Source organism: Cyprinus carpio, chromosome B13, assembly GCF_018340385.1.
Source record: "Cyprinus carpio isolate SPL01 chromosome B13, ASM1834038v1, whole genome shotgun sequence".
NCBI lineage: Eukaryota > Metazoa > Chordata > Actinopteri > Cypriniformes > Cyprinidae > Cyprinus > Cyprinus carpio.
This window is the reverse complement of record NC_056609.1, coordinates 29523303-29547462: the sequence shown is the minus strand read 5'-3', so window position 1 is coordinate 29547462 and position 24160 is coordinate 29523303. Positions and strand designations below refer to the sequence as shown.

At 35.4% G+C, this 24160-nt stretch overlaps 1 protein-coding gene across 1 annotated transcript in view; it reads left to right on the top strand.

Annotated features, from left to right (window-relative positions):
* lyst (lysosomal trafficking regulator) overlaps positions 1-24160 on the top strand; it is an 81487-nt gene that overhangs the window by 34250 nt on the left and 23077 nt on the right. The window contains exons 9-29 of the mRNA XM_042737589.1: positions 527-683; positions 2712-2938; positions 3393-3459; positions 4036-4145; positions 5509-5875; positions 6816-6972; positions 7347-7520; positions 7645-7805; positions 9285-9475; positions 11277-11525; positions 13168-13341; positions 14817-14966; positions 15050-15187; positions 15363-15561; positions 16380-16508; positions 17808-18405; positions 20253-20433; positions 20863-21032; positions 22348-22578; positions 23070-23236; positions 23309-23461. Of these exons, the coding sequence (XP_042593523.1) occupies positions 527-683; positions 2712-2938; positions 3393-3459; positions 4036-4145; positions 5509-5875; positions 6816-6972; positions 7347-7520; positions 7645-7805; positions 9285-9475; positions 11277-11525; positions 13168-13341; positions 14817-14966; positions 15050-15187; positions 15363-15561; positions 16380-16508; positions 17808-18405; positions 20253-20433; positions 20863-21032; positions 22348-22578; positions 23070-23236; positions 23309-23461 (4150 nt within the window). The remainder of the gene's footprint in view (positions 1-526; positions 684-2711; positions 2939-3392; positions 3460-4035; positions 4146-5508; positions 5876-6815; positions 6973-7346; positions 7521-7644; positions 7806-9284; positions 9476-11276; positions 11526-13167; positions 13342-14816; positions 14967-15049; positions 15188-15362; positions 15562-16379; positions 16509-17807; positions 18406-20252; positions 20434-20862; positions 21033-22347; positions 22579-23069; positions 23237-23308; positions 23462-24160) is intronic.

Sequence of the window (24160 nt, the reverse complement as noted above, 5' to 3'; positions counted from 1 at the left end):
CAAATACAATAAAACAAATAATATTATTAATAATATAAATAAAATTTTATAATTAATAATAATAATATAATTATTATATATATATTAAATTATATTTAAATTAATTATTTATCCATTAATTTGTCATTATATTATATTATTTATAATTCATCCCTCCATCTAGTAGTAGAAGTATAATAATAATAATACAGTATATATTAATAATCATATTATTAAATATGTATAATTTATTATAATATAATGTTGTAAAAACTATAAAACTAAAAATATTAAAAATAATAAATATAAATATAATATCAGCATATCATTATCAATAATTATTTCTTAATATTTATTAGTATTAATTATTATTATTATTAAAGGAGTATATTTATATTTGAATAATCATATTAATACATTTAATATTATATTATATTATAAAAAGTTTAATCTATTTTATTATTTCTGAATCTCTCTTTGTGTTATTTAATATTCTAATCCATCCTTCCGTCTCATACTGATCTTTCTGATCTGTCCCTCTGCGCAGAAGTCTCCGGTCAGCGGTGAGGTTGCACCTCCAGCAGGTGATCTGTCAGAGGAGGTGGATGAAGCTCAGGTGAGTGGCGCTCCACTCTTGGGAGAAGAGGAAGGCTATGAGGCAGACAGTGAAAGTAACCCTGAGGACTCCACCCGTCAGGAGGAAGGTAGTACCACCCATTCATACTGACATGAGAGTCTGCGTTGTGCTGGTCACTTGTGTTTAACTGTAGAGTGTATGTGCATATTATATACAGCCAAAAGTATCTTGTGTAGTTTGTTAGTTTTAAAGGCTTGTTATTGTAACGTTAACATCCTGAAATGAAAGTGCAAAGTAGTTATCATCACAGTTAGCCAGGCTGAAAAGTGCATAGTAACTGATAGCTGGGGGAATTTCTAGAATGATCTAGAATGCATTAGCCGGTCTGAGCCGGTTAGTGTCAGGTAGGCCGAGTGAACGTCTGGTCAAGCGGTACGTGATCCTGTTCTCTAGTCACATGCAGCTCTGGCTCTCTCGCGCTGAGAATGGTGTCATTGTTTCCTTCGGTTATGATGTAAGACCGTCGTGTCGAGCCGTGTCTTGTGACTGCAGCTTTTCACAAGTCTATTACATACACAGATTTGTGCATTATTTTGGGCCTGTAGTTGATCTAATTTATAATGGAGGGAACCGAAGGCAAAGCTTGAAATGGCAAGAGTCCGGTGTTTGTGTTTGCAGTCTGAGTGTGAACGTGAAAGTCAACTGAATGTGGTCTAGGTAGTGGAGTTTGATTTCAGCATCTGATGAATCATTTCTGTTGATCCGCTGATGTGAAAATACTGTAGTTTCATTCATTATGACAAAGTTTATCCATCTGTTGTTCATTTGTTTGTTTTATCTATCTATCTATCTATCTATCTTTCTGTTTATTTCTATCTATTTCTGAGTTATCTATCTATCTATCTATCTATCTATCTATCTATCTATCTTTCTGTCTATCTATCTATCTGTCTATCTATTGATTGTTTGTTGTATCTTTCTGTCGTTCATTAAATTGTTTATCTGTCTGTCTGTCTATCGTTCTGTTCTTCATTTTATCATTCTCTTTTTCTAGCTATCTATCAGTCAGTCATTTGTTATATCTTTATGTCATTCATTTAATTGTTTATCTATCTATCTATCTGTCTGTCTGTCTCAGCCCTTCTCAAAGTCCAGACTCCGGTCTGGAGGGAATTCAATCCAGACCCACCTCCACTTTGTATTTCAAGTTCGCCCTCGTATCACTGACTTTTTGCACATAGCTTGTTACACAGACTGACGTTTGTCCTGCATAATATATAAAACAAAGTAATATAATTCACTGCTGTATAACAGCATATTGCAGTTATAATTCAAGGTTTTGGCAATTCAGTTGAAGTGACTGCAGGTTACATTGAAGTACTCTTTCAGAAACAGAAAATATGTAAATGAGCACTGCTTTATTGGGCATTTAGTTATAAAAATGCAGTAACGTTACTGTATGTAACAGTTCAGAGAGTAAACACAAGTACGACTGGATGATGTCATGAATATGATCATTACATTTACATTTAGGTATTTAGCAGACACTTTTATCCAAAGTGACTTACAAATGAGGACAATAGAAGCTTTTTTTTTAAGTAAATAGAATAGAAAAAGAATCGAGAACGTTAGTGTTAAAGAATAATTAGCAAATATACAGTTTAATTGTTCTGTAAAGTTATAAGCATGTTTATTAAAAACAAGTTTTGTAATAACAATTATTCCGGACCTTTTGACGTTGTTGAGAATTCAGATTCGGACCCTGGTTTATGTATTGTTCCATTGCCTTTTTATCAGTCGATTGTTTGTTATATCTTTCTGTTGTCTATCTATCTGTCTGTTTGTAAGGGAGTGCTCCGTGTGTGCGTGTGCACGTGTGTTTGTGTGTGTGAGGCAGAACTTCATTAATGAAAAGCACCCAGATCTTGCGTAGGAGCTGCTGGGTTGTCCACAGTTAAATCATGTGTGTTCTCCGGTGTGGCACCTCCATCAGCTTAATTCATTTCACTGAGCTGGAGCTCTGAGCGCTGTGAGCACCCTCTGTACATTCAGTACTTGCTCTTCAGTCCTTCTGTATGCGCTCTTGCAGTACCACCAATTGTTATATTATTATTATTGTGTTGTTTATAGTCTGTCTTCTGTCTTCCTGTGACAGGGATAAAGGTGGAGGCTAGAGTCTCGTCGGGGGAATGCACGTTAGGGATGGCAGGAGTGCCTCAGGGCTCCGTCCGCGGCCGTCTGCTGTTCCCGGAGATCTGCTTGATGGAGCTACAGCTGTTAGCCAGCGGCTCTCCAGACCTGGAGGTTTTGGGCCACGTTTTGCAGAGCCTGTTAGGAGCCGTGAAAGGCCACCACAACAACGCAGCGCTGCTCTACCAGCAGGTCAGACTCTTATCTTATGCCAAACTGATTTATTTATGTATGCTGCTATTACATATTGATGCTACACAGTGACATATCTTATTCCAGAAGACCTTTTGTCTGTTACCTACCTTCATTTGCTAGAATGTTTTGTTCCAGTAACCAGTTGAAAGAGTATACTTGAAACCAAAGAATCTATGTAGCAGGACTGAGATGACCTCATGCAAACCTTTGAGAATTTGAGATTTTTTGTTATTTTAGCTCTAGAAGAAGAGTCTGGATTTTAAGCCTGGATTTCGAAAGCTCTTTATGATTTTTATTGGAGACATCTTTATAGGTTTTATGAAGTATTTTGATTAATTGTTGCTTTGTCCACTTGTCACTAATGGTTTGCACACTCTGGCGAGCTGGATTAAATCATCTTTACTGTATTTATGAAGAAATGTGATCCGTCATGCTTTTTTTGTCTTGTCAGGGTGGTGTGAAAGCTATTCTCACTGGATTTCAGAACATTCTCAGCCAATCAGATGCCTCGTATAAAGGTTTATATTATTTATACTTAAATTATGCACATTTCCTCTAATTATCATCACTGCAATGTGCCCAGATTTTTTGTCTTAATACTTTTGAGTTTAATCATAATTTGCATTATTCCTAAGGGGATTCATACAGTATTTTACTGTATAACACAAAATGAATTAAAAAAAAATATATACTCAAATTTAATGGAAGGCAGTACAACAGATTTTTAAAATATACATATATATATTTTTTAATATTTTATATTACTTAAAATTATTATAAATATTATGTTAGAAATATAAATTTAATTTATTAAAAAAAATTATATTTAATAAGCAAAGAATTTAGATTTTAATGATTTTATATATGTAGTTGAGATTATTGGGAAGTTAATGTTTTTGATAAACAGGGCACATCAATTTAAAAAAAAGTAATAGTGAGGGGCACAAATAAATTATTTATAGTACAATTTATAATACTGCATTTAAAATAAGAAAGGAATTTTAATTTCATCGTGACTAAAAATTTTTTTGTTTTGCTGATCATGCGGAGTCATGTTAATTAGCCTTAAACATTGGTCTAATTGCTCTATGCAGAATGCCAGACAATACTGATGGAGCTGCTTGTTGCCATGGTGAGTGACAGGATGACATCGGAGGAACTCGCCCTGTTGACACGCCTCTTCCTGGAGAAGACTCCGCCCACTGTAAGTGCAACCTCACATAGCATTTAAATGAGGTATTGTGGGCCAAAAACACTGTACCAAAACCCTTCCGCTTTCTAGAGTAAAGGAAATGGTCTAAAATTACACGATGCAAATGCGACCAGTGTGATCAAACACCCTAGAAACAGGTTTATTTTTAACACAGTGTCAGAACGTGGACATGCTGATGCAGAACGTGCTTTTACTAATGCCAACCGTAAGTGTGTCAACGCTGATAGAAATTCATTATCTTTGTCTTTGTTCAAGTTTTTTTTATGCACCTCGCCAGTTTTTGATTGCCAGTCCTCCTCTGCTATTGCCTCAGTACTTTGTGGCTTTGGCATACTGTAGATTGAAGATGAAGATAAAATCTACATATAAAGTTCTAAAATAATGATCTCAGTGATCACCTAGTAACTTGTGGGAAATCTAGCTGGCTAGTTGTTTATCCTGCCCCTTTTTTTGTATATTCAACATTTAACAAACTGCATTTTGTGTTTTCTTAATTTATGCTCAACTGCTGTATCTAATCATTGTATTTTCTGGCTCTTTTTTTGGCATCTACTGTATGCCACCCATGGAGTATTGCTAATGGCCCTGTGAAAAGTGCTTTTCACACCATCGTGTTAATGAAGGTCTATAGTGAGTCATGAGTCAGAGTCTCTACCTCAGAAATACATGCTGTCTTTAGTGCTCATAACAGCATTAGTGCACTTTCATTGTACCAGGCGACAAACAGACGTCACCAGTGTGTGAATTTCACAAAACCTGTCAATAGGTCATATTTGTGAATTATTTTAATATATTGTGATGTAAAGGTGAATTTTCAACATAATTACTCCAGTGTCACATGATCCTTCAGAAATCATTCTAATATGCTGATTTGCTGTATGAATTAACTTGTGATTAATCGCAACTTAATCACACATTTTTACCATACTTCTAACTTAATGCAAAGCTTAACTTCCTCCCACTCCACAGAACACACCACAAAAGAAAAGGGGCAGAAAAGGAAAGTCTGACCTCGCATTCGCGGGGCAGTACTGGCAAAATCTTCCAACTGAATCATAGCTAAGGTTTATCCAAAACAGTCGCTAGGTTTGTCAGTATGTATTGGGAAAAAGCCACTAGAAGGATCTGAAAGTTGGTAAATAAAGTGCTTAAGTCGCGCTCGTGTGATTGAGACATGGAAGCTGATTGCAGGGGGCGGTGGATATTTGTGGTGGTCAGTGTGGATATTGTAGCGGCCCGCCACAAATAAATAAATGTATGGGAAACCCTGATATGAATAAAAGCTCAAATTTTGCAAACTCTACTGTTTTCTTCCTGAAATGCAGAAATCTTTATTTGTTTCCATCATCTGTAGGAGATCTTGCTGAGAGGCTTGCTTCAGATTGTGGAGGCTAACGCAGACACAGAGCCGCTCTACTTCATGTCCTTTCCCATGATCCCTGGGGCAGGGGTCCCTGGCTTGAGCTCCTCCCCTGGGATGAGGCCTCATGGGACGGCTGGTGGTAAGGGTGGAGTAAACACTCTTTTGAGGGGTAAATTACCCCTGGGCCGTGGTGAAGCAGACCTGAGCAGGCCCGGTCATCTGCGCAGCTCTCCCTGGCATACAGCACCCTTCCACCTGCCTCTGGTGGGACAGAACTGCTGGCCTCACATGGCCAGTGGCTTCAGCGCCTCACTGTGGGTACGAGCGGGGAAGGATGAGGACGGGTGTTACAAGAAAGGTAAGAGCAGCTCTATATATCTGTATAATGCAAATTTGTGTATTTTTTATATTATAGTATTTATTGATATTTTTAATTTTTTCATTTTGTATATTCAGTTTTCATTTTAATTTTAGTTTTAGTAATGTTGGTTTTTTTTTATCTTTTTTTTTCTGTTCTGTTTATTTTTCTTTTTTATTTCAGTTATAGTAATTTTAATACTTGAGCTTTTGATTTGATTTGTTTTGGTTAGTTGCCAAGTTTGGTTAGTTTACAATTTTTTTTTTGTTTGTTTTTTTTGTGTGTGTGTGTTTATTTAATTTCAGCTTTATTTCAATTATGGACAATAATCTGTAATAGTTTTAGTTTGAGTTTAGTAATGTTGTTATGTGCTTCTGTCATTGTCATTATTTATTTATATTTTTCTTTCAATTATTTCTATTTAGGTTTACGTCATTTTAGTACTTCAACTTTAAATTATTTATTCCAGCTAGTTACTAAGGCAAAATTTTTGTTTTTTTAAAGTTTAGTTTTTCATATGATGTTTGTATTATTTAATCATTAATTCATTTACAGACAATATTTCTTATTCTTTTAATTTAATTTTACATAATGTTGTGTACTCCTCTGTTGTGATTTTTTTTTAAATATTATTTGTATTATATTATTATTATTATTATTATTTTGTATTATTTTATTTTATTTTTTCTTTATTTTATTTAAGTTTTAGTAATTTTAGTGCTTAAACATATTTCTTTGTTAGTTGCCAAGGCAACATTTTTAATTTTTGATTTTAAGTTTTTCATATAAAATGTATTTTATTTGAATTAATTTTGTCTTTTATTCTATTACTGAAAATAAAGTTTTAGTTAACCATAGCAACAACAACAACAAAAAACCCATGAACATCATCACACTATATCTAATAGGTTTGATGAGTTAGTTTGGCTGTGTGTTGCAGAAGAGGCGTCGTCTCTGGCAGAGGAGGCCCTGCAAGGTCCCGCTCACGTCACGGAGCAGCAGACAGACAGATGCCTGCTCCATGTCCTCTCCATGGGCTCTAAGGCACTGATGCTTCAGGTGTGGGTGAACATCTCCACCGGAGCCTTTACCTTCAGGTGAGTGCAAAAACTGTAAAGTTGCACCGAGTACATTTTCCCCTCAAAAAGACTCCTCTAAAGTGGATGACAGTGGTGTTTCATGAGGCCAGTATATGTTCCACTGCAAAGTCACTCCATTGTTGTATAAAACACCACTTTAGACTTGAATAGTAATATTTAAAAATAATAATAAAATTACTAAAAATGTAGTTAAAATTATAATGAAAACTGAAATTGTAACTAAAATCTAATTCAAAACAGTAAAGAAAAATACTGGCTTGCAGATAGAAAGATTATTTGTGCAAAGTTGGGGTCATTTCCTTGCACAAGCGACAAAAAGTAAATGTTGTCAGTGCTATATTAGTAAAGTGGCTCTTGATTTGTGAGTTCAGGATCTGCATCGATCCAAACGACGAGATGAAGGCGGGTCTGCTGGCCCAGGCGGAGTCTGGAGATGGTGTGCTGACAGCAGGCAGGTGGCAGCACTTGGCTCTCACGTACTCACAGCAGCCCGAGGGCAAGAAGAACATCCACGGTCAGCTGACCCTCTGGGTGGGCGGCATTCGGTGAGTCTGCATCTGCAGTTGGTTGGTGGATGTTTTAAAGGGGCAGTTCAACCAGGGCTGCAGACATCAGTTCCTCATGCAGTCAGAATCATGTTTTAATCAAGCCTTCCTGTGCCACATACAGGAAGTGTGACGTCTCGCTAGACTTCACTCTGCCCAGGAAGTCCAGTTTGTCATCGGACAGTAATAAGACCTACTGCATGCTTGGACACTATCAGCACCCCTCAGAGGAGCAGGCCAGCCCAAGTGCACACTGGGATATGGGCACGCTGCTGCTCTTTAATGGTATGAAACCAGTTCCCATAAGACCTTCCCTACAGTGTTTTTGTTTTTCATCAGAACAATCTGATTTTTTTTACTTTAATCTAAAACTTTTAAAAACATATTCATTAAATGAAAGACAGCTGAAAATAAATGTTAGATGAAAAACATAAACTTAATGGAAAATTAAAAATGTTGCCTTGGCAACTAACTGAAGTTTAAGTTGAAGCACTAAAACCAGTGTAAATACATATTTATAAATAATATTTAAAATAAATGATAGTTATGTATGGAAGTGATGTTGCTGGTAACGTGGGATCTTCCTGCTGCTGGAGGTTTCTGTGCATGAGCCACAAATTCTCCACATTCCCTCCACACAACACACTTCTCTAAACAGAATAGCCCTTCTGTTTCTACTAATAGGTCACAAACCACCCCATCCCAACCTCACAAAAACTCTAAAACACTCAAATGCTCCAATACACTCCCATACTAAACTCAACTTTTTTTTTTTTTTTTCTTTGCTTATTATACTATACTTCACATCACATCTTTCCCCACACAACACACTATATTACTGTTATTTACTAGTCTATGTCATTGAGGATTTTGTAAAGTCACATATTTTACATTATTTAGGGCGATATAGCTTAATGTCAATAACGTTGCGCTAACTTGTCTGTAAAACATGTTTTTGGTCTGCTCAATGGTTTATGTGATGAGACAACAGTTTTGATCGGGACAAACTTATTTTAAAAACGTTTTGTAAAATGATAATTTAATCAATATTTTATAGAGTTGTACACACAAATTGGTATATATATATATATATTTATATATATATATATATATATATAATTTTAGAAAATGTATGTATTTATTTTATTATTTGGTAAATGTTGAATCTATATCTGCCATGTAATTGTCTGTGAAGCTGATATGGCAACTATTATAACTACTGGAAACATATTTGTTAATTGAAATGAAGTGCAAATAAAAAAACAATATAAATAAATGTTAGATCAAAAACTTTAAATAAAAATAAGAAATGTTGCCATGTCAACTAAGATAAATATATTAACTTTAATTTGGTGCACTAGCGTTAATTAATTACTGGAATAAAAAAAAAAAACTAAAACAAAATAAAAATAAATTGTCTAAATAGCAATATTAATAAAATAGAAAAAGTGACAAAAGCACATTGTATAGTTACTAAAAATACTAAAATAAAATTTAAATAAATTTAAATACAACAATCTTAAAACATTTTTCATTTTTTAAATATTTATTTTTCAATATTTATGTAAAAAAAAATGCAGACACATTTAAATTAATCTAGACATTTTTTCCACCCTTACTGTATTTTCATTAAAACAATACAGAAGATATTTAATAATTTTATTTGTATGCAACAATACAATATACAGTAATAAACCGTGATATTTTTCCATTTCATAAATGAGAAATGGCGTGCTGAAGTAAACGTGTTATTGGTTGTTTTAGGCTCCAGAATTGACACTGCGGAGGCTTTTTACCTGTATGCCAGCGGTCCTGACCTCACCTCCATCATGCCCTGCAAGTACGGCCAGCCTCACGGGACACTGTCCAAGTACGTGACACACGAGGGTCTTCAGTGTGAGCAGATACGAGAGCTCCTCATGAGGAATACAGACGTCGACATCGCACCTCTTATTGTAAGCCAATGAATTTATTGATTTTTTTTTTTCCTGAAATCGCATTTTCCACCAGAAGGCTTTTAAGCACATGTATCTGGCAGCGACACGGTTCACTAGCTTGTTTATCTACCCTGCCACCAGAAAGCAGGCACATTATTTGTCCATTTTTACATCATTTGTTGCTTAAGTGTTTTTATTTTTTTTTCTGTGCAGTTTTACACACTGACATCTTAATTACCGGTGATTTTACGAGTCTACATGCTGTTCCAGGTGTTCGTATGCTAATGCATTACATGCTGGGTAATCAGAAAAAGTCATGGCATGAAAAGTCACACAAACCTTCATTCCTCATGGATGAATTTGCTTCTTTTTTCAGGTCTTCTCTGACAATATCTAGTGCTATTATAAATCATATATCTAAAGAAACCTGTTATTAGATTGGAGGGGAGTTGGGTCCTTTCTCATCTCAAAAGTTTCTTGATATTTATTTCATTATTTCATTATAATACCATTAAAATGACCTTAATTTAAGTATTTAAATAATTAACCCTTCTAGGCTGTTGGTGTCTGGGCTTATTTGTTTACTTATCTTTTAAATGACTTCCTGCTTTGGTTATACTTCACAGTCATTTTGTAATAAATCCAAAAGCAAGTTGTAAAAACAAGCAAACAAACAAAAAAACTAGGGGGTGGAAATGGCAAAGGAGCTAATGAGTGATCCTCTGCTGCCATCTACTGGATATTAAAGGTGATTTCATGTCATATTCATCAGTCTTTGTTTTCCACCAGGAGATCATTTCTTTGATGTCATCTTTATGAATGTAATGTGAATCTTTAAAGTGAATTTTACTGCACAACCATAGAGTTTATAAAAATAATAATAAAGGGTGTAAATTATTTTTTTTTTTTTGGGGGGGGCGGGGGGGGGGGGGGGGGGTCTTTGTCGCCTTTTTCACCCATGATGAGTTTGCATCCCTGATAGTGAGGCTATGAAGACTAAAAACAGCTCAATTTTATTCAGAGGTCCAGCCTGGATATTTAAATGGCCAAAAAGTGAGATGAAATTCTGAAGCTTGTAATGTAAATCAATGAGATCTTTATAACAGTCAAGCAGATATCTACATAAAATGATAACTGCCAGCAGTCACTCTCTATCTCCAATAATATGTCTTTAAATGCTAAAAACATAATACGGTGCAATCCAATAATGACTGAGAGATGAAGCAACAAACGCTCCTCAAAAGTCTGATGATCATGTTTGATACTCACATTAGAACAAATTATATCTGGTAAAATCAAGTAAAGAAGTGGCTTCAGTCCAGTAAGTGTTCATCTGGAAATATTATTGAAGTTATCCTTACTTTTACTTGATAAATTCAGTCAAGGTTTGACAGCAAAAAGACACATGAAGCAGTTTGTACAATTACACTAAAAAGAGCTTTTACTGGATAAAAACCTCTAAACTATCACTCAGACGACAGAAGGCATGGAGTAGATTGTGTGTGACAGGATAAACCACAAAGTTTTGATCAAGTTGAGCATTTACATGCCTAAGAATGTCCTGTATCAAATATGATGCAATAGGCTTTATAGAGTTATATTTGCATAAAAACTTCATCCTAATTTTTCATTACTGTAGAGCAAACAAATCTGTCCGTTCCTGCAGAGAACTGTTAGGAAAAGCACTCGTTTCCACTTACAGCTCTAATGGGCTCTCAGGACTCCTGTGATCTCAGTGTTAGAGTGGACATGCTACATTGAACACTTTTATATAACTTTGCCTTTGTCTCAACACATATGTGCATCTGTGTTTTTGCAGGAGAGTTTAGCAGTGGTGTATGCCCCCAGCACGCCGTCTCTCTACACCATATATGAGCCGGTGATCCGTCTGAAGGGCCAGGCCAAGTCAGCGGTGGCTTCCCAGCGGCCCTTCAGTGCCAAAGAGGTCCAGAGCTCCATCCTGGAGCCTCCTTTCCTCAGGACCATGATGCCCTGCCAGGCTCTCGGCCTACACAGCGTCCTGCACAGGATCGGAGGCACCGGCGCTTTTGTCTTCCTGTTCGCTCGGGTATGTGTTTGTCTGCGTATCCGTCACTAGTAGAGACCAGGAACGTGTGGAAATGAGTTCTTCTGCTTTACTGCACACCAACACACACAATGCTCATGTTTAGGCCAAATCTTTTAATTGAACTCCTTTTATTGATGCTTTTCAACAGGAGAGATTTAAAAAAAGAAAAAGAAAAAGACAATAAAACCATTTTTTTTTTTTCAATTAAAACATTATTTATTTGTATTCCATTGTAGCACCACTGATATGCTATTACAGTTTTATTATAAATTATATTTTATTTTCATATTTTGTTTTCACTTTAATGTTAAAGTTTGAGTATTTTTTTTTATTTATTTATTTTTTTTAATATGTCTGTGGTTTTTAAAAATTACTTATTTTTAGTAATTTTAGTACTCAAAATGAGAAGTATTTATAATATAATTTTATTTCATTTCACTTAAAGGGGTCATCGGATATTGATATGATTCTTTAAGGTCTTAATGAAAAGTCTATAACATACTTTGGTTAAAATTTCTCAATGGTAGTGTAAAACCCATTTTATCATTATAGGGTGGTTGTGTACAAACACTGCCAACACACATTTCTGTTCAAACGACTTGTAAAGGTGCATGTCGCATCCAATGACCCCTTTAACATCATATGGAAAAAATACAGAAATTTATACTGCATTTTTGTGAACTTTTGAATACGGATTCACAAAAGCTCTGACTGTATCTGTCTCTAGTGAAGGTATCTTTAAGTCTTTGCTTCATATTCCAATACACATTTTTTTTGCTGGTAATCTGATAATACACTGTTCATTCGGTGGGCATGTTCTGGCCCGGAACGTTCTCTCTCACACCGTGTTCCCTCACATTATCCTTCAAACATCTCTTGACAGTCACATCAAGGCCTCGCTTTGTGTTTCTCTCATTCTCACTTTCTCTCTCTCTCATTTCAGGTCAGTCTGTCATGATAACAAAAACACAGAAGCAAATATTACTATTTTTAAACTAACATACGCTACCGTTCAAAAGTTTGGGGTTAGCGATAAAAATAAGCTTTTATTCAGCAAGGATGCATTTAATTGATCAAAAGTGACGGACAGTACAGGCAAAAGATTTCTGTTTCAAATAAATACTGTTCTTTTGACATTTATTTCCAGCGAAGAATCATAAAATTTGTTGTGTTTACTCCAGAATTTCGAGTAAGAAAAATGATTGGCATTAACTAAACCATGCGTGTTGAGAAGCAGCTACAAGTTTACAAGGGTGAACCATGCTGAAGGAGACAACAAAATAAGTCATAACTGAGGAGCAGTGCTAATTAAAATAGCAACAGATGCTCTACTTTGGGTACAGCTGACATTTATTAAATGATGGAATAATTTAGTGCAGATGGATCTAGTTTAGTCGGGTTTAGTTTAGGTATTTGCACACATCATGTTTGTTTTGCAGGCAGTGCTATTAATCAAGTGCTGTTTGCTGAGGCTTCCTGTGTTCTGTGTGTTATAACACTGTGATCCAGATCGTCAGCATGAAAACACATTCACAGCCCGCTTCATTTTCACGACCCTATGTGATGTATTTCACACACACAGTGATTTTATCAGCAGGAAGACTGAATCTCTGTCTGTCTGTCTGTCTGTTGGTTCTCGTAGGCGGTGGAGTTGAGCGACTGTGAGGAAACTCAAGCTCTGGCGCTGCAGCTGCTGCTGTCTCTGGTTAAGAACAACCAGCATCGCACTCATGAGATGGAGTGTTACCACGGCTATTCCATGATTCACCAGGTTCTCATCAAGCCCAAGTGCATTGTGGGATTCCACATTCTGAAGGTCAGTTTTAGCCTATCCGATGTCGTTAATTAGCCACAATCTTTCATTCTGTGATGATCTGGGTGATGCATTAGATACTGACAATATTTTTATGGTGACAATTTAAAATTAAGCAGAAGTATGAATATCATGATATTTTATTGTGCTTTTTATTTTGTCAGAGATTCCTAAAAATGATGTCTGTTTTAAATGTAAAAATTTAGATGCATATTATATATCATAAAAAGCTGAATTTTTTTTTTTTTCAACTAGGTGCATCTCACAAAATTAGAATATCATGGAAAGGTTCATTATTTTTTGTAATTTAATTGGAAAAAAGCAAACATTCTTATATTCTAGATTCATTGCACACAAACTGAAATATTTCAAGATTTTTTTTTTTGTTTGTGTGGAAATACTGATACCTTTCCACACGTGATTTTTTATTTTTTGAGCTGCAAGTCGTAAACCACAGAATTAAAAAACAAGAAACTCTTGAAATATTTAGTTTATGTGCATTGAATCTACCATATAAGGAAGTTTTGCCTTTTTAAAAATTACAAAGAAATGAACCTTTCCATTGGTATTTAATTTATTGAGTTTTATTGTATATCAGTTTTCCATTATTTTATTTATTTAGTTTTATTTGAAAGTTTTAGTAGTTTTGTTTGTTTGTCATTTAAAAAAAAAAAAATTTTTAGTATTTTTGTCATTTTAATATAAAAAAAAAAAAAAATTAAATTTAAAATATTTTTTATTATTTTGTAATGTGGCACCAGTTCTTCAAATTTAAAACAACATAGAATGTTGAAATATTTTATTTTAGTTAACTTTAAAAAAAAAAAAAAAAAAATATATCTATGAATACAAATATATATACATACATTATAATAAAATATATTCATGCCAAATATACAGAGCATATAATTTTTTTTTTTTTTTTTTTTTTTTTTATTTTTTTTTCGGTTTTTCACTTTAATTTTTAAGTTTAAGTAATTTTGTTGTATGTTTGGCATTTTTATTTTCTTAAATGTCTGTATAGTTTGTATTCTATACACTTATTATTTTTAGTCTGTTTTAATTTTATTTATTTTTTTAGTATTACATTTTTAGTACTTAATTTTATTGTATTACTGAAATTATTTTTTTTATATATATACATTTAATTACCTTTATTAAATTTATTTACTAATTATCTATTTTGGTTAACTTTTTTTTTTCTCCAGTGACTTTTTTTAATGGATTTAATTTTTGTTAACTGTAATAAACCAGTGTGCTTGTTGGACTAAACAGTGCACCCTGCTGGTTGTTACTGGTAATGGAGACTGACAGTGAGACTGCTTTGTCCCTCTATCAGTATATTCTTGTTTTCTGAAATGCATCAGATTAATCAGTCTCCAAAATACTCACTCTGTTTTAGCCTTTTGAATAGCACTAGAGTTTGATTTTAGGGTACAGCACAGCAAATATATGTCTGTGTGCATATGGTGTAACAGACGCTGTTGGACGGCTGCTGCAGCGGGTCAATCCTGACGATCAGAGAAGACGGGCAGTTTCATCTGGATGCTGAATCCACTGTGGTGCTGCAAGATCTCAGACTGCTGTCTGAAATACTGCTGGACTGGAAGATATGGGCCAAAGCGCAGGTACACACTCTCATTCCAATGAGAACATATATTGTATAAGCTGGGTTATTTTTAACTGTGACAGCTGTATGTGTGTGTGATAGTGTGGCGTGTGGGAGACGCTGCTGACCGCTTTAGAGATCCTCATCCGGGTGCATCATCCTCAGCAGATGTTCAACATTCGACAGCTCCTCAAGGCGCAGGTGGTTCATCGCTTCCTGCTCGCCTGCCAGGTGCTTCAGTTAACAAACTCAATCCCTGAACAAAACATAATGTATTATTAGAAAATACTGTAATGACTCTTAAATTCGTCGGGAGTCTTGTTTTCTGTCAGCTGTCCATGAAAATGCACCAAAAGTTTGGCAGCTAGTTCAGTGTGTGGGTCATTTTATAACATCCTCTTCAATATTCTCACAGGAGCATCGAGACGAATACCTGACCTCCATCCCGCAGGAGGTCTGCCTCTCGTTTGTCAAAATCATCCAGGAGGTTTTGGGGTCTCCTCCGGACCTGGACCTGCTGCGGCTGCTCTATAATTTCCTGCTGGCCGTGCACCCCCCCACCAACACTTACGTGTGCCACACGCCCACCAGCTTCTACTTCTCTCTGCACATCGGTGAGCAAACCTTCAGAAAACCCCCGTCTGATCGAGTCATAAAGCAATAGTTTATGATCATTCTGTCATCGTTTGCATTTTCCCAAACCTGTATGACTTAATTTCTTCTGTGGAACACAAAAGATGATGATTAGCAGAAATTTCACGCCGCTTTTGCTTTCTTGATCCATAGAAGAAGAAATATGATACAGGTTTTAAAACAGAAAAAATATTTTTGTAACCTTAGTTTGTCTGTTTTCTTAAATTGCTAATAAATAGCATTTCTGCATGGATTGCGAGTTACTAAAAATTAAAACCTGTCTAATCAGTTGTTTTCTTTTATTTATATGTACATTTCATTATTTAATAGTATAAAATTAAAACACACACACACATATCTGTATATAATTATATATTTATCTGTTTTATTTTAAAGTTTTTGCTGTTAGAGTTTTTAATAACCCTGATGTTCGGTGATTCTTTTTTTTTTTTTTTTTGGGATTGTTTTTTATGTATAATTTTTTTTTTTTTTGCCATGAGTTTTATTCATTATATATAAAGATTGTATCAAACTCATTACATTTCTGTCCTTCTGATTTAAATCAGATATTGTTTCTAACCATATTTATAAGCTTTTTTAGCAATGCTGATATTATTCTGAACAAAATGTGAAGAACACGTTTATGTTAAGAGATTTCTGAAAACTAAGCAGGTTAAACTGATTTAATTTTATTGCTGCAGTAATCTAGCTTTGAGTTTACAGCTCACTCTTCTTTGTTAGTTATCGTTCTGAGATGTAGATTTAACAGTAAACAAGAGCATGTTTTTTTCCTCATCAGATGGTAAGCTGTACCAGGAGAAGGTTCAGTCCATGATGTACCTGAGGCACTCCAGCAGTGGAGGGAAATCAGCCAGCAGCTCTGTGCTCTCACTCTCTCCCAGCGTCTTCACAGAGACGCCCGCCGAAGGTAATGCATCACTGCCGCCCCGAGGTCAGCGCCACCTCCAGTCACATTAAAGCAGCAGACTTACAATCATTAACTCCCGGCCATCCGCTGAGGATAATGCGGTTATTCATGAGAAGGTCAAAATAAAAAAAAAATCATGCTTACTCATTCTGCCGCACTTTATAAGCATTATTCACTGGAAATGTCCTCGTCTGACTGTATGCCACTGCTGCGCCTTAAGCGCTGAAACGCGTGACCTTTGACGAAGACAAATCAATTACAGCACAATCCTGCCTGTCAAGTCAAATTGATTTATATAGCAGTTTACACATTATACTTCATCTGAAAGCAGCTTTAGAGAAAATCATGATTTTAATGTTTATGTTATCTTAATATCTTTATGCCTTATAAGCCAGGCTTCCATCCAAGGATTTTTTTTGGGGTTTGCCCATCAGTTTTCACCAATATAACTGATGGAAGTGCCATTTATTGGTGCAGTTTCTCAAGTCTTTTTTTATTTGTTTGTTTAACTCTAGAGCCTAAATTCTATGTTGATACTTAAAATGTTGCAAAAAATAGTTTGGGAACACTTATTGTCAAGAAAATGGGTTTTAATGCAAATAAATGTGGTGTCACATGACAAAATTAATGTAGTGTTGCTCCCGTCAAAGCACTGTTACTCTTTAAAGATAAATACCTTGTATTAATATTATTAAATTGGATGTAGAATTATTTTAGCACTATTGGTAAGAATAAGATGTTGCCTCTCAAACCACATTCATCCTTAATTTTGTGATTTTGTTTCATATTTTCTTAATATTTACTTAATATGATGATATAAATTAAATAAAAACATTTCATTCACAATATAAAAAAAATAAAACAAAAAACAATCAATCCATCATCTCAATATGGATATAGTTGGATATAAACTCTTTCCTCTCAATTTGGATATAGTTGGATATAATATATATTATATATATATATATATATATATATATATATATATATATATATATATACAGTGGGTAAAAATAAGCATTGAATACCATTCACCATTTTTTCCCAGTAAATATATCTTTAAAGGTGCTGTTGACTTGAAATTTTCCCCAGATGTCGATAACAACCCAAGTAGTCCATACATAGGTAGAAAATTTTGATGATAATGATATAAAAAAAAAGTGCAGCACAGAAAGAAGAGCTCACGCTTTGTGAAAAAAGAACAATTGAAGAGGCAAATCTGACCATGAAAAACTTATCATTGTCAAACTTGTCTTGAAAATGTGGTTTGTGACTAAATGTTTTGTGTTTGTCCCACAGTGCGCCACACTTCCTCCCCTGAGCATGGTGATGAAGATCTGTCACTGCGGCCCCCAAGCATTGGCCCGTCTCCACACTCTTCTCCAGCCCTGACACCCCGTCTGACCCGTGGGAGCGTGACCGGGACCTCCGAGCCTGAAGAAGGGACGTCCCGGAGTACCCAGCAGACCCTGGGCAGCACAGAGACCCTGAAGCGGGCCGGAGACGAGCAGCTCCTCAGCAGCTGTGAGTCGGCAAAGACCATATGCGACTCTCAGAACGTGGGCGGTGATGAGGAGAGCAGCATCACTGGAAACCGAACGCCCTCCATCAGCGTAGAGGAGGAGCATGACGGCCCGCCGGACTCTGAGGACCATTTCGATTGGACCAGCGAGGAAGCGCCACGCCGACCGGACAGCCTGAAGGGAATCCAGTCCTTCCAGAGGAGCCACAGTAACCTGGCCAGTCTGGGTTTGGCTTTTCCCGCACAGAACGGCTCTCTGACTATCGCTCGCTGGCCCACCGTGGCTGACCGTGCCGCTCCACCGGACGACTGGGAGAGTTACACCTACTCTCCCGGGTATGACAGACACAGCAAGGCGGACTCCAGTAACGACAGGTACTATTTTATATTGTTGGAAATCCTAACATTTCCATGCAAAGTGAAAAAAATTGTATCCAACACTGTAAACACGATAAAACTAAAGTACAACCGAGTGAAACATATTATCAAGAAAGAAAAATGTAGGACGGGGCCTCGGTTCTGTGCATCGATTGTTGATTGGATGTTGAGATGTGGGCGTGGCATTCAAAGTGTATGCAGATGAGTGTGAACCTGCAGAGGTGAAGCACAGCCCTACATTTTAATTTATGTTATATTAAGGCTGCGTGTCCACCAACGAGTTTTTAGCCAGCTGAAAATGCCAGGCTGTGAGCGCTTGAGAGCGCACCATTTTTTTTCAGTTGAGATGCTGTGAATGAAATGTTTCTCCAAGCATTATTTTTCATAACAATAATAGGATAGTCCAGCAATTTCATCTGAGACGAGCGATATTAACGTCTCCATTGTTGTTCAGTTGTAGTACAAGCAGGGTGTGACAGCTGGTCGTTATAAGTCCCGCCCCTCCTTCACTGTGATTGGTTAGCTGAATAAAAAGTGACAGTGATGAGCACTGTGTTAAACTTTTATCAACTCAGGGCGCCAAGAAAAAAACGCCCGAGTGCTGAGCGTCTTTTTCACGCTGGATACTCAGGCTTTTTTTTCTCAGTGCCAAGAGTTGATGAATCAAAAAGACACTCAGCACGCATTAAAAACATTTGAAAAAATATGCTAGCCTCGGGGAAAAAAAAACGTTATAGTATTTTAATAATTACAATTTTTATAAATTGTATTACTATCATTAATTTATTATTTCAGTTTATTTAGTTTGTTATTTTACAAACTAAAAGAGAATGAGAATGTTGCCTTGGCAACTAGCTGAAATAAAATACTTTTTAACATTTTTTTTTTTCAGTTAATTTTTTTACAAGTTAATTTATTTTATTTCAAGTAATGAAAAGTTGTTTTGTTGTTGTTTGTAGTTTCCGTTAACGATAATAACCCTCTTATGCTTTAATGGAAAACTGAAGTGGCTGACATTTCTGCAAAGTATTTTTTTTAAAGCCTTATAAATGGTTTATAAGTTAGTGTGACAAGTATCTGTAACAATTTGGCATTTACAGTAAAATCACGCAAAATATTTTATGCAAGTATACTTTTTTGTACGGAACTGTCATTAACATTTTGACAATAGGACACCTTTAAAAATGGTAGAATCCCTAGGTAGTGTGCTTACTACTGAACTAGGGAGCAAATTGAAACACAGGAGTGTTTAGCCTTTTTCAAATGCGTTGTTTAATGTATTTAGTTGTTCTAGATGTACATAATATACCTTTTAAATTCCGTGCGATGAATAACACTGTTTAATTATGAGTTTTGGAGATGAATGACTTGTAATATTAGCCTTCATTTATAAGTTACATCATCTCTTTAATGTGCTCTTTCAGTCAACAGTTACTGGGTAATTGCCTCCTGTCTTCGTCATTGCCTTTCCTGCACTAAAGATGTATCCAGTCTACTGTATAATCACTTAAACTCATTAAATGTTAACGACTTTAAACTCCGAGCTCCTGTCCACAAACCATATTTCAGCATTACAGATGTGTCTGAGCTGTCATTGGTGCACTTGTTGGGAAACACTTTGCTTTTTTCTCCAAGTCTATCAAATATTGGTTTCCTTTTGTTTGCACTGATATCCCAGTGTGAGTAATTTCTGTCATGGGAACATTGTAGTTATTTTTGTGACGGATTCGTGTGTATTTTGCATGCTGAGTGTTTTGGTTAACAGTCTCTGAGTCAGCGCTGAAGATCTGATGCTGCTTCTCTTCACAGTGATGATTCATGTGTGTGTTTTCTGAATCATTCAGGTCCAGTGCTGAAGACTGTCTGGTTCTGATCTGCTGCGGTCTGTACGATCTGCTGAGAGGAGTTCTGCTCCTGCTGCCGGACCTCCTGCTGGAGGAGGTGATGGACAAACTGGTTCAGCCGGAGGCTCTTCTCGTCCTACAAAACAACTCTCCTCCTCTTTGTTTTGTTTTTTTGCCTTGTGTTTTTATAATAGACCCACAAAAATGTTTTTAAATTTAAACATAAAAAAAAAACAAAATTTTTAGGAGAATACATAAATTCAATATATAACTTTTTTTAATAGACCCCTTGAAATTTCTAAAAATTTAAACCCAATTGGAGTAGAAAATTTTATGTTTATGGACAAATAAAAAAATAACACAAACAGTTTTCTTTAGGACAATAAAATGACTGGCCTTTTCACTATCTCTCTATTCATAACTGTTTATCACATCTGCTGCTTTGGTTTGTTTATTTAAGCTGATATGAAAATGGTTTGTTAGTTGATTCACACGTTTTATTGACCACTCTGGTAAGAGGGGAGCTTGAGTAATGGGTTTAATTTATTAATATTTCATGTAATATCTCATACATGCATGTATACACAAACATGTACATTTATTCATGCAGCTCCTGGACGCCTACTTCAGCCGCACTCAGAAAGAGCAGAAGGAGAAGTTCCTGAAGAATCATGGGTTTTCACTGCTGGCCAATCAGCTGTACCTGCACCAGGGTTCACAGGGTCTGCTGGAGTGTTTCCTGGAGATGCTGTTCGGACGACCGGTCGGGATCGAGGAAGAGTGAGTATGCCAACAATCTAGAGCTGAAGACGTGACCAGGAGTGCTCATAGCCTGATGAGATGAGCTTTGCACGGTGAATTGAGAAAATGTACCAGCTATATATTTTATTTTATTTGGTTTTTGTTTTGTTTTGTTTTGTTTATCTGTTTGTTATTAAAATAATAGTATTATTGTCATTAAAAATAATAGTATTAGAATTGTGTGTGTATTTATGTATGTGTGTATGTGTATATATATATATATATATATATATATATATATATATATATATATTTATATATATATATATATATATATATATATATAATAACATACATACATACATACACACACACACACACACACACACACACATATATATATTAGACACACAGTATATACGTGTGTGTGTGTGTGTGTGTGTGTGTGTATAAAATTATAATACGATTATTTATAATAAAAATAATTTTATAAATAAATGTAGAAAAGTAGAAATAAGAAAAAAAACTCTTATTTTGATAAATAAACAAACAGATACATGTTAAGAGAAATAAAATAACTGTTAGCTGAAATAAAAATATCAAAAACTTTTTTTTGTTAGTTGCCAAGGCAACATTTAAAATTTTCCTTAAGTTTAAGTTGAAGTACTAAAATGACAAAATGTGTGTGTGTGTGTTGTGTGTGTGTGTGTGTGTGTGTGTGTGTGTGTGTGTGTGTGTGTGTGTGTGGTGTATATATATATATATATATATATATATATATATATATATATATATATATATATATATATATATATATATATATATTTATTTATTTATTTATTTTTTATTTATATAATATAATATTGGAAAACAAAAACTAATAACAAAAACAGACAAAGTTATTAAACATTTCAAAGTATTAGTAAATACTATAAAGGTATATTAAGGATGCAAAAATAACACATTTATACTATATATTGTAGTTAAGTCACCTTTATTTTTATAGCGCTTTATGCAGTACAGATTGTTTCAAAGCAGCTTTACAGTGTTAAACAAGAAAATAGTGATTCAGTGATACAAGCTAAATTTAATTCTGCTGTAAAGCAGCTCTAAAAAGACAACAGTAAACAGTTATTATTCGTTTGAAATTCTATCATGTTAAAATGTGTATGTGTGCTTATTTATTTAATTTGTATTTTAGTTGTCTAGACACATTTACCTTTTTTTTTTACATTTTGTGTTACTGCAATAAATATTTGTGAGGAAACACATTCAAGAACCTTCTGCATGATTTCTACTGAATGAAACTTTACCCAGCAGCATCCTTATCAGTGACAATGTTCACTCTTCTCAGTCTGGATCTGGAGGACATGGAGAACATCTCCCCGTTCAGGAAGCGCTGTATCATCCCTGTGCTGGGTCTGCTGGAGAACTCTCTGTACGAGAACTCGCTCGTACACAACAGTCTGTGTCTGCTGCTGCAGCTGCTCAACGCCTGCCCGAAGCTGACCGACATCCTGCTGGACCACGGCCTGCTCTACGTGCTCTTCAACACGCTGTCCACCCTCAACGGCCTGGAGAACGGGTAATGTACCGTATCTGATGTCAGTAGCTACATTTACATGGACACTTTTTGCTTCCATGAATTCATTCTGATTGACGAATCTAAACATAGTGTGTACATGAACGCTAAATAAAGCGATCGGGTTGATATGTGCATTTAGGAATACTCCACTTCCAAAATAAACATTTTCTGATAATTTACTCATCCCCATGTCATTCAAGATGTTCATGTCTGTCTTTCTTCAGTCGCAAAGAAATTAAGTTTTTTGGGGAAAACATTCCAGGATTTTTCTTCTTCATATAGTGGACTTCAGTGGTGCTCTACGGATTAAGGTTAAGATTGCAGTTTCAGTGCAGCTTCAAAGGACTCTAAACGTTCCCTGTCCCGATCTGATTGACGTGGTTACATGTGACTTTTTAGTCCTATTACGATCAGATTATGAGGGGCCATGTAAACGCAGCTAGTGTTGGGGAAACTACTTTGAAACTGTGCGTGATGTTGCTGCTCTGTAGGATTCCTCCGAATGACTACAAGCTGGTGGTGTGTGACATTCAGCAGCTGCTGGTGGCCGTCACCATCCACTCCTGCAGCTCCTCGGGATCTCAGTACTTCCGCATCATTGAAGACCTGATCACTCTGTTGGGCTACATGCAGACTAGCAAAGTTCGGCACACACAGGGTAAAGAACACTAATACTTTCATACTGCAATGATTTGTGACGTGTCCTTCAAACGCTCTGTTGTCGCTTCAGAAATGGCCACAGCACTGCAGTTCCGCGTGATCCAGGCAGCCATCGATTTCATTAAGACCACGGCCAATCAGGACCCTCAGAAACCCAGCAGCTACGTTCACGTGCCCACTTCACCGCATCACGCTCTACAGCCGAAACGCAAGAGTATCGCAGGTGAGCAGGTCTGGAGGGCAAAGGGGTGATGGTTCAGGTTCTTGAAATATCTTTAAAAGCACCCTAAAATAAAACTTTTGTCATCGTTTACTCACCCTCATGTTGTTCAGTGTATCATTAATATACTATTACAGTTCTTATTGATATTTAGCATTAGCTTTTCTCTTTTTTTTCCATTTTCAGTTTAGTTTTAGTTAAAGTCTTAGTATTTTTGTCATGCATTTGTCATTTTTATTAGCTCTATATGTATCTACGTAGTTTTTGTTCATTTATATTTCATTTTTATTATTTTAATTGAAAAATGTTTCTTTGGAAACTAGCTGAAATTCATTCAAAAGTTTTGTTTTTTTGTTCTTTTTCATTCAAAAGTATTTTTATTATTGTTATTAATTTATTTTTATCAAATATGCTACATTTTTGTTTTAAATGATGTGTTTTGATGGTTTTGGTTAACCAGTTTTGACCCAAAAGTGATCTGTGGCTTTACACATGAAAGTATTAATATTATAATTATTATTTCCATCTATTAAAAAGATTAGTCTCAAATAACTACTTAAATTTTTTTGTATGTGTGTTTTTTACATCTATTAGTTAGATTAGTCTCAAATTACTTCTGTAAAACACATTTAGCCTCTTTCCCTCTTTTAGGACTGAGTTTTGTTGGTAACAGTGAATATGCACAAACAAAGAGACTATAAA